We start from the raw sequence: 11,708 nt of genomic DNA, 5'->3' as shown, positions 1-11,708 counted from the left end.
CAGTCTCTACTGGACAGAGTCATTCCTCAGACCACACACCAGTACCTTTTTTTTTTCTTTTTCTTTTTTTTCACACAAAGTCTGAAACATCTAGGGAGTTACCAATTTTCCTTGCAACAACTGTTTTTCTATTAATTTCAGTAGAGTTCTGCAATATTTGTAATCATCGATGAGTGAACTGTTTGATCTATAAAATGTACAAAAAGTGATTCATGATTCAGGCTGGGTAGTTAAAACACTAAAGAGACAGAATTTACTATACAGTATGAGACAAAAATATACGCATAATTATAAAGCTGCAACCAAAAATTCTCTGAGTGGTTGTTCTTGACCTGATTTTGCTAAATCGACAGATTAACTGCTTGTTTTAGCTCTGGTTTGAAACTTTCTTAAAATAAATGATCCATCACAGGATAAACTGGGACATGATATTCATAGTTTTCCGTTCATGTTTTGTTACGGTCACTAGAATGAGATATATTTGAAAATCACATCCTTATGTAAAGCATGACAATCCAACCCTAAAACATACAATGTGCACAGATGCCGATAAGAAGAGGTTGCTTTTCAGCAGCTGACAATCTCAGAGCTTTAAAGCACCGATAACACAAAGACTCACAAAGACCGCCTTGTTTAAAAGTGTGAAAATATTTTGACATCATCTCTACAATGAATCATCTTCGGTGGGTCATTGGTCTTTCTGTCTTGTTTTAAAGTGAAAGCCAATACAAAAATCCATAGCAGATTCATCTCATCATTGTATTCCGCGGCGGACGGCTCCGAGAGCAAAGCAGGAAATAAATGAGTGTGTTTAATCGCTTGGGGCTGTAATTGTAGCTTGAGTAACATAATGCATTTTCTGGGCATCCTGAGATGTTTATGTACAGACAAGAGCCGTCCAGCTGATCAGTGTTGATCAGCATAATAAACATGATGAATGAGAAAATGTTGTTGTGATGAAATGCTGCTCTGGTAATTGTGAGCAACTGTCGACCCGACTCTCCTGTCACATGTGATTAGTGCTTTCCCCGATACAGACGAGCGATCCTGAAGCCAGCTCAACGGGACTGTGAAGACTTTGGGTTTCACATGATCCTGTTTTGTTTGATCAGAGGCTTGTTTGACCTCTCCTGTAGACAATCACTTTGTTTCTCTATCCTATCCAGACTCGCGCTCTAACCAGCATGTGCATGCCTTTGTGTGGTTGAGTGGCAGAGCATTTATGCTGTGAATAATATTTACATAGCCCACTGTGGACCACCAACTCTGCGCTGCTTACACGGTGGGTCTCGCACACACACACATACACACATTTGCAGACGCTGAAGAATGAAACTCAAGAGAGCTGACCGGCTCTTGTGACATAACCTGGTTCAAGTGTTAAACAAGCAGGCATAACGCTATGCCAGGCATGTGACACTCTGCACCTCATTCATTAGCCATGTTATCTTGGTACAACCCGTCCCAACAGTCGCAACACAACAACACATCGCACAACATCGTCAGTCGGCGGGAAATCAGAGAGGTGATCAGGACGCGAGCAGCATAAAAGCGCACGTGCGGACCGTAGAAGCATGTACCGCTGCAGCATCATCCCCGCTACGGTCCTGTGAACAAAACACACATAATGTAACGCAACATTAACATCTGTCAAACAGCAGGCTTCCAAACCATATGTCCTGTGTGTTTAAGTCTGCATGTCTAACTGGATAAAGTTGGATCAGTTTTAGAATTTACCTCCTCTCCTGTGTCTTCATCTGCCTGCTCTAATTGGCTCTTATTTCAAATAAAACCCCTGTATGGCTGCAGCTTCTCTCTTTATCTTTTCAAAAGGATTTACATATACGGCAGCAGGTATAATGTTAAATCCTTCTCCTCTTTGGGACAATACAAGATAAGGACACAACAATGCTTAAACCGAGACAGAAACAGGACAAACACCCATGATCTTGTGTCACCCTGCAGGAAAGCAAAACTAAGCTACTTAGAAACAGTGTGACATGCTTCATCCACCAGAGAGCACTGACAAGGTGATTTTTTCTCCACAATGTCCTGCACAGCCTCAGAGGGTTTAATACATTTTCTCAATGTTCATCATAATCTACTACTCTGTCATTTTCATATTCATTTTGGTTGATAATGAGACATTATTCTCTTTTAAAGCATTTGGTTTTCAAGAATGTTATGAATTTATGAGAGAAAAGATATGACGTGACTGCGTGGCCACTGGCCACACAAAGCACATGAATGATGTTTTCTCTCTGCGGTAACAGAGGAAGAACTACAGCACTGCAGCCACTGTGCTGTATCAACCAAATATGAACAACACAACAAAACTAGAAATAACAATTAAAAAGCAAAAAAATACAGAGAATAAATTGTACTCCATTTTAAATTGGGTGCAGGTAATGAAGGGAGACGGCTGCAGAGGCATTCGTCATTCGGTTTTGCGTCTTTGCCTCGGACAGACGACTTATCTTGACCATGATTTTTGTTCTAAAGTTGAACCACCATGGAGGCTTCAGTTATCTGTGCCAAGAGTTTAGAAGTTGGGGAACATTCCTGCCTGGGAAGCGATCAGAAGTTGGTGAGACTCTGTGAACATGGGATTCCTCCATCATGCAAGCACTTGCCTCAGTCAGGTGGAAATTAACACCTTCGGCAACATGGGACATGGCTGTATCCATCCATGTAGAGGTTTAGGCTTTACGTACACAACACACTGTCAGCACCCAAATAGTTAACATGTGTTCCTGAGAGGGGAGTTTAAAAAACTCCATTATAGTCTGAGAACAGAATGGGAAAGAATACGTCTCTGTACGCTGATTAAAGAAATTTAGTCAATGATGGAAAATATTCAGTTTATACGACTACTGGTGAATGGTGGTTACATTTATCTAAAAAAAGGTCAAAAAACCTAAAAGATCCACATCAAAATTGACTGTTTGTGTATGTTCATAAAAATATAGTGCTGATCTTCTTTTTAAATTCCCAAACAGTGATAGCGACTGCAGAAATCTAGCACTGCTCCGTCTATTGGTCCATCCAGCTCTACTAACAACTAACAAAACAGCAAAAAAAAAAAAAAAATTCTTTTTCTTTTAACCTGACTCTTGAGAGTCAGGGTAAAAGAAACACTAAATCACTGCAGAAAACCTAAAATGATGGAAGCAACTTGTCCTGTCACATGTTTCCTTTCCACCACTAACAGAATTCTTTATGTATTCTCTGATCTAGTGAGATTTCCCCAAGTCCTGTGTCAGCTCACTCAGGTGTGAGCTTGTTTAGGCTCCTGCCACATGCAATGTCTTGTGTAATGAGGCTCTTGTAGCTTTTGCGGCGCTATGAAACGACATCTTCCCTTTTCTAGCGCTGACAATCTTTTACGAGGAAGGAGAAGAGAGTAAATCATCACATGCGGCTTTGCGGCTACGTACTGATGAAACTACCAAACCATTTATCTACTTGTCTGTCTGTTTCCTCTGCAACTTAAAACACCTTGTCAAGAATCACTGACTTAAAGTTACACTTCCATCTTCAGGCTGCTACTGCCATAGGCCTGCATAAATGCAACAACAACAACAACAACAACGACTTCATGCATCACTAGGGCAAAATCAACTAATGCAGCCAGAGTCTGGAGGAGTCAGCTAGCATCAGCTACTACAGCTACAACCAAACAAAGAGAGGCTTTGAAGAGGAATAACGACTTCAGCTTGCGTTTTATAATTTCACTTGTATTTTTATCCTCTCAGTTCCCCACAGATTTGATTCCAGGGTACAAAAAAATGTACTTAGCAAATAAATATGACTCAGGACCTGATTCTCTTTTTACACCACCCACTTAACCGCATCAGGGATGAAAAAATATTGCAGTGGTTCATCTTCAAGTTTTTTTTTTTTTTTTTCATAGTGCTTGGATTTGGATGCACATGATGTTCTTTTTTGTCTATGCTCAAGTGTGTGAAAACATCCCACAGATGAAAATTATCCAGGCAGAATGTTCAGCTGAGGGGTAATAATAGATACTAAAACAGACGAGCAGCTGAAATCTGAGTTCTCTTGGACTATTTGACGTCTCCATGTTAAATTTAAACAACTGACTTTTAGCACAAAATGGCTGCCTGAAAATGACCTCAGAGATTACTAGACTTGTACAGTTACAACTTGTTAATGATGTTCATATCCAGGAAATGTCCATATTTGGAGTTGAATATATTGAAAGAAGAAGGCAATTAAACAACACAAACTCAGGTACAGTTGAACAAAACAGGAACTAAAGTTAACGCTGAGCAGAAAACACCATCTAGAAACCAAAATAAAGACAACATTGCTGTGTGGCCAAACCTACTTTTATCAGCCTTAAAGCTGCTGGTTACTCAGACAGAGGCAAAGCTGCTTCTTTAAAATGCACTGACATGGTTTCCCTTGACCAACTGACCTCAAACCTCAAGCCAGCGCACGACAGAGTCCAAGTAAAAGTGTATCTACTGAACATCTACTGAACTTGAGCTCAAGACAGATGCAGCCACACCAGTTGTTCCTGTATGTACCACCACACACATGATGATGTCACATGCTCAGAGAGCATCAGTCTGAACAAACGGAACGCGAGTGTTTGGAGAAATGAGCGGTCACGTCGTGTCTACAGCTGCTGCTTGTTCAGTCTTGTAGAAATAAGCAAGTCGCTTCATTTACATGACAAGTGACATTGACAAGAGGTGATGACATCATCAGCTCAGACATGCTGACAGCGTATGAATCACACACCGTCAATCAGGAGGTATATGTAAGAGTGCAAGAACTCACACACAAAGGGACTGAGGACATGTTTGGTCTTACCAGGGGGTCAGCCAGGGTTCGATTCCCAGCACATGAAAGGATATGGGTTACATACGACACGGAGACACCAGTTTCGAGGCCGTGTTGTTTGCTTTAAGCAGAAGAAGGCCATGGGGGCCAGGGCCGGGTACGGCTGCTGCTCCTCCTCCTCCGAGACGCAGTCCGGATCTCGGATGGGAGCCGTGATGCGAACTCCCAGCGTTCGTCCAACTTCCACTTCCAGCTCCAGTTCTTGCCCCTCGTGCTCCTGCACCTCAGGACTCCATTCACCTCCGCCTTCTCCGCGGCCGCTGCAACCGCTCCCCCTCCTCCTCCTCCTCCTCCTCCCCCTCCCTCTCCCCTCGGCCCCCTCCCTCTTGTCCTCGTCTTCATCGCGGCCCCCTCCGCCGGGGTCAGCGTCGTGACCCGGGGCGTCGCTCCGGTAGAGCGTCGGCACGGCGAGCCTCACCTCCTCCTGCACCTCCTCCTCCCGCTGGTGCTGGTGCTGGTGCTCCTGCCCCTCCTGGCACTCTGCATACTGAAAGCGCGCTCTCCCCTCGCCATCAGTCATGATAGAGCATCAGGCAGAGCCACTCTGGAGGGAGGTCAGACACAGGGAGGTTAGAGAGAGGGGACGACGACGTGACAGGAAGAAGAGGAGAACATTTGCAAAGCTGCTGAGAAACCATGACAGGAGGAGAAGGCGGTGGAGGAGGAGGAGGAGGAGGAGGAGAGCCATCAACTCAGCAAAGAGCCACTGGAGACTAATCACACAATTGAGCCAAATAAACACTCTGACTATTTCCTCCTTTGATCCCTCACCGGCAAAAGTACTCTTCTCCAATCAATCTACACACAGATTTTCAATGTTCGATCACTGACCTGGCTGCGCTTTATTCCACAAATCTGTGGAAAACATTTCTCTCTGTCTGCCTCTCCCATACTTGAACAAAGCCTCTATCCCTATGACAGAAGATTAAATGATCACACAATACTGAGAGTCTGGGTGGAATATTACAGCATTATTGTGTGGATATATGAGGGATACAGTTAACTCACTACTTAGCAACACAAAGGGGACAATTACTTCCTGAATTTGTGACACTAAATACTTAGAAACATAAACTGTATCTAATGAAAAAGAGAAAACACTTAATGCTTATACTAAAATATTATGGGAATAGTGAAAATTTGCTTCACTGTCACCCTCTCTCTTCCTGTTGCTATGTGATTGAACAGATGGACTGCTCTGTCTCTGGTTTACTGGAGCTTTTTAGCCCCCACCACACACACACAGACACACACACAGACACACATACACACACACACACGCTGACACACTGGTGGGCAGGGAATGCGCAAAAAAGAAAAACAAAGAAATGCCACATTAATCCTGATGTTTGTAATGAGTATAACAACGCCTACAACACAACAATGGTCATCATAACCCAATAGACTTTACTCTTTTGAGGGCTTTTTGTATTTAATGGGCTCTGTTTTCTCGTTTGTCTTTGTATTAGAGAAAAGCGCATCTGACGCTGGAGGCAGTTGTCTGCTCTCCTGGAGGAATCATACAGCAGAGGAGGAAAATATAATAAAGCGTTTTCATCAGAATAGCTGCTAAAAAGTACTTACACACGCATTTCTAATGAAAAGAGAATAAAGCCGCCCGAGGGAATGGAGCGTCCGTCACCTGTGTGTTAGTCGTTGTTATTAAAAAAAAGTGCACACAATAAATGCCAAAACATGACAGTGCAGACAGAGAAACTTAATTCTTTCTTAAATACCTTATCGAGACGGAATCGGAAGTTCCCATAAGCATGATCCGTGACTTTCCGTGTTTCTAGCGCACCCAGCCTTTCTCAGCAACCCGGCGCTTTCCCTTTCTTTCCTTTCTTTCTTTCTTCCCTCTCTTCTCTCTCCTCGACAAAAAAATAATCTCCTTAGTTCTTTAGCGTTTCTCACAGATCAAAGGTAATCCGTTCAAAATGAAAAGGAAAAAAAAATCACTGGAAGTAATCAAAGAATCACTTAGGAAGTGGTCTTGTTCTGCGCGCTGGGTGGTGAAACGGGAACATCTCTCCACATCCATGCCTCCATCTATCCGTCCATCCTCGCTGAGGTGTCGCTTACGCAGCGTGGAGCGGAGATGCGCGCGCGGCGAGAGGGTCGGACCGTGTGTGTGTGTGGGTTCGTTGAAGCTCCGTGAGATGATCTGACACGAGGAGAGAGAAAAGAAAAAAAAAAACTTGGCCCAGGACCCGGGAGCCCTGACACGTGACGTGATGTCCGGCTATGGAGACGTAGCGCGCAGTGGGAGACACACATACACGCGCGCAATGGAGAGAAAAAAAAAAGGCACGAAGATCCACGCAGGGCGCGCCGCGCACGCACCACGGTGTTTTCACGCATCACCATGCAGTCAGAAGCAGATAATGGAAACGGTATGAAAAATATATTAGCCTGCACAGTCCTTCAGAGTAACTACAGAAACACAGGATCATGGCTTTTATTAGCCTACAGTTATTATTATTCTTAGTGCTGCATAAAAGGGGATTAGGCCACTTTCCACAATTTTCATATTTGAATTCACCATGATATTCTCCCAATATATGAATGATCCTTAAGAGAAGGGGGGCTGAACCAGAAGTAGTTGCTTCTATTTGTTTTTAAACTAAAAGATTGTAGGACTTTTGATGTAAATATCTGTCCAGATGTTAATCATTAGTACATATTGGGCTCACTATGTGTTTGGGATTTGGTTCTCATCCTGAGATGCAGGTGAACGCAGGTGGCAAAAACTGAGCTGCAAATCAATTTTGAAACAGCGGCCACAGCTGGATTTGCAGGATGAGAGACTTCGTTGGCACCTAAGGACTTTACCCTTCACACAAAATAATTGACTCTTTAGTCATTAGGTTCAGTAAAAATAAAAGGTCTGAAAGAGGTTTTATTATTAGATGAATTTTAACAGACCAGAGTTGGTTGATTTTTGGTAAAAATGCATCGGATTTAGTCCATAAAATCACTTTGGGTAATGGTTCCATGCAGGATTAGGTCCAGATGAGCCACTGGAAATTGAGGACACGGTGGGTAGCACTCCTGCCTCCCAGCCAGAAGGCACCGGGGTTTGATTCCCAGTCCTGGGTCCTTTCGGTGGCGTTTGCATCTTCCCCCTGTGTCTGAGTGGGTTCTCTCCGGGTACTCAGCTTCCTCCCCCAGTCCAAAAACAAGCACGCTAGCTTGATTGGCGACTCTAAATTGCCTGTAGTGCATAAATCTGAATGTCTGCATGCATCGTTCTACTCTGTATGTGGCCCTGCGATGGACTGGCGACCTGTCAGCTGATTGGCTCTGCACAGATATGTGGTATAGGCGATGGATAGCCTGGATACAGAATTATTTTCTGCAAAAGCCAGTGAGCCTTTTATCTTGATGAAAGAACATCTCATCTACCATCTACATTAAAAGAGGAGGAGTGTGTGCAAACACAACTACACTGCCACAAATATTTATTTTTACACCTTACCTTGTAAAATGCACCCAGTATCTGAAAGGAAAATATATTTTTGTTTCTCCTGCATGACGTGAAATTAAAGCCTGAGAATTGGGAAACTGAAAATTTGGCTTTTTAAAATCGCTTGTTTATTCATGCAATCATATTCAACATTATCTTTCACATTTTGTATGGTTTATTTGTCAGGGTTCAGTGCTTGTGTTCAATCGGGCGACTGTTCTTTCTGTGCCGCGTCAATGTCTTTATAGGCAATTTGATTTGACAATCAATTTAAACTCCCATGCTGCCTGTGCAATCGATCACAAATGCATACTTTATATTTAATGAAGAGTGTTTTAGTGTGATAAAGGGAGAGGAGGAAATGGAGGAGGAGAGAGAGAGAGGCAGGATGAGATGGAGGTTCATACCATGGTGGAGTATATTAGCTCCACAGCCAGGGCCCAGTCTGATGAACACCAGAGGAGGAACCTGCCGGAGACATGACAGTTATTGACATCAGGATGGCGGGTATGATAAGGAGTCAAAGCTTCCCTCTGGAATTGAATCCCTCTGGTTTTATTTTGATTTGACAGCTAATTGGTTGAAAATCTGACCAGTCAAACATCGTCACAGATAAATGACAAGTTGAATGTCATTCAGACACGCAGAGTTAGTGGGAATGCTTGAGTGCATAACAAAGGTTATGTCTGAAATCACTCACTCGCTCCTCCCTACCACTATGCTGGAAGCTCAATGTAGAAGACTGGATACTGAACTCATAGGAAAAATGAAAAATACACTTTTGGAGATGCATGGTGGTATATATTGCTTGGTTAGTGACCATTGGTTGTACGGTATGTTTCGTAATGGAATGTGTGATACTACGAGTCCACGATATAGGGAGCAATAATTCTCACTATACGTTCAGACAGTACGACAAAATGGCAAACTCCCTATAGTGGACAGGCAGCAGTAGTGAGGGGTTTCAGATGCAGCCAGAGACTGAGAAGTCCTCCATGTGTTCCTGGTGGATCGCTCACTCTGGCACAGCACACTGACACAGAGAAACCAATAAAACTGTTTTCACTACCAGTGCTGCGTTTGGCTCCCATTGGACACCAAGGGGCGGTGAGGGGGGAGGGGGAGGCCAGTGGAAGACTACAGCTAAACATCAATGCAGAAACTGTGAGAAATAAGCCTACAAGGTTACTCATCTGAATTAGTCCTGAAAGCACTGGCTTGAGTTCCATTTTTACTCTTAATATATACGTTTTTTTTGTTTGTTTGTTTTTTTTAATATAACACCATGACACCAGTTAGATAATTTTAAATATCCTGTAGTGAAAACATAATTCTACACACCCACCACTGCTGCAAAATTATGCAGAAATAATTAGCATCTATGGTCATGGAGGGATCTGTTGGACTGTGTGTTGTGTGTGTGCTCATATCTCATAATAGACAAGTAGAGACCGGGAGGCCAATCTCCCAACAACCTGATGTAATCCTTTAATCTGTGTGTTTATGCATATACAAAAGGATATAATCTACATATTCCTCATGATCCTGTTGTTCCCACTCTCACGACTGTACCACACGAGGATTTGGAGCATTTATTCTCTTGTTGTCTATCTCTGTTTATATATAACTGTAGGGATTTATTAACCTGACAACACAACACAGACCTGCTCCCCAAGTCCCGTAACAATGATATTGACCCAAAAATGTGATTTAGGTTTTTTTATAATACAGCAATGAAAAATAAATGATAAGATAAATGTGAGTGCGATGTAAATTAAGAATAAATTCGACAAGTTTCGTACTAAACTCATTCACCTGGAGATTAGAAACGTCTGCACCGCCGACGAAGCAGCACTTGAGTTTTTATGGCCGTGTCCTGCTGCAAACTATAAACAAGGATTTATACTATTTGCTTCTCCCAGCTAAAAACAAAGGCAAAATGTCAGCTGAGTCAGACCAGATATAAATAACTTCATGCCACCAATCCATACTGCCTAATTCTCCTAATTTGAAATGCCAGTAGTCAGTGTCTCCATCACCTTGCCAAGTGGATCAAAACCCTAAATCCATAAAAGCCTGCATCACCAGAGCAGCAGTCATCCCCAAGCTGGCTAAGAAAATATTTCAAGTTTAGTTAGCCAAACTTCTAGCAGCTCAGCTCTTTGATCAGTTGAACATGTTACAATAAGATGTGTTGTAATCACGCTGCCAGGATTTCAGCCCTCTTTGAACAGCGCTGCCTTACAGCTATGTGGTGCAGTTCACAGATCACTCTGAAGCATCAGCTACGCTGGAACAAACTGACTGAGTCAATGCTGGGCACGAGGATGTGAGGCAGCCGCCAACCTTCTCGCTGCACAAGGCCAAAGCTGATCATAATAATCGTCGGCCTGGGCCAAAACGTTGATGTTCTCCTTCAAGACCCTTTGCAGCGGCGCCACGTTGCCGAAAGCCAATTACAGACTTGTTTGAAGCAGGGGAAGTGAATGGACAGCAGAGACGCGCCTGGGATTTAATCAAAAATATGGTGAACTTTAATAATATTAAATGATACAGTGGATTAATTCAGTCACACATCCCAGGGTTGTTCACAGCTTCTAAAGGAGCAACAGTTCTTGGCCGAATCCCTCTTTCCTGTAAAACAGGACAGACATTATCCAAAGTAAAATCCATCATAAAGACTTACTGCTCCTAAAAACCCTTGTGTGTTTTTGTGTGTGTGTGTGTCAAATCATTCTCAGCTGTGAGCAAAAGCGGCCAGCGTGCTGACAGACCGAGCTCCGCAGCACACACCCCTCTGACACCTGTCTGTCTCTCCCCCGTCTGCCAGAGTTGGAGCTCACATCCTCATTACAGTAGGCTTGGCCCAGGAATGGCTCCCATGAGGTTTTTTTTTTTTTTCTTCCCCCCTCTTGCCAACGTTGGCTCCAGTTTCACTTTACTCTCTCAGCTGTGTGAGCAAAAAGCCTGAAAGCCTGGTTTGAATTTGCCCAAGGCACCTCTTACCAAATGATCTTCCCCACCAGCCCTCAGCAGCATGTTCTGCCTCAGAGAAGAACAGTATCCGATTTTGTCGGCTCGCTTCTCTCCTCTGTTGCACCGGAGAGTTGCGCCTGAGCTTGCAACTTTGCTGCTGCTTTGAAAACACTTATATAAACAACACACACTTTGTCAGAAAATAACAGACTGTGCTATATCTTGAGGGAATAAAAACACCACCTCTCTTCACACACTGTATTTAATTCATTCGGGCAGTACATATTGCCACCAGTCGATATCAATAGGAATGCTCGTGCTTCCCACAGATAATCGATACTCCTCCGTCAGCCGGCACTCCCTGCCTCCCATTCCCCGGCTGTCCCGACCACTT

The 11,708-nt window shown here is 43.4% G+C and overlaps 1 protein-coding gene across 1 annotated transcript; it reads right to left on the bottom strand.

Annotated features, from left to right (window-relative positions):
* Nucleotides 1-4,746: 4,746 nt before the first annotated feature.
* LOC146983197 (uncharacterized) lies at nucleotides 4,747-6,959 on the bottom strand. The gene is made up of 2 exons (XM_085784649.1): nucleotides 6,609-6,959; nucleotides 4,747-5,416 (listed from the first exon to the last, which is right to left on the bottom strand). The coding sequence occupies exon 2, from the start codon at nucleotides 5,390-5,392 to the stop codon at nucleotides 4,850-4,852; it is 543 nt and encodes a 180-aa protein (XP_085640775.1). The 5' UTR covers nucleotides 5,393-5,416; nucleotides 6,609-6,959; the 3' UTR covers nucleotides 4,747-4,849.
* Nucleotides 6,960-11,708: the final 4,749 nt, after the last annotated feature.

This window comes from Trachurus japonicus, chromosome 8 (assembly GCF_045865225.1).
Source record: "Trachurus japonicus isolate A0001 chromosome 8, Traja_1.0".
Classification (NCBI taxonomy): Eukaryota; Metazoa; Chordata; class Actinopteri; order Carangiformes; family Carangidae; genus Trachurus; species Trachurus japonicus.
The sequence above is the reverse complement of the archived record's forward strand: the minus strand, read 5'-3'. Positions and strand labels throughout refer to the sequence as shown.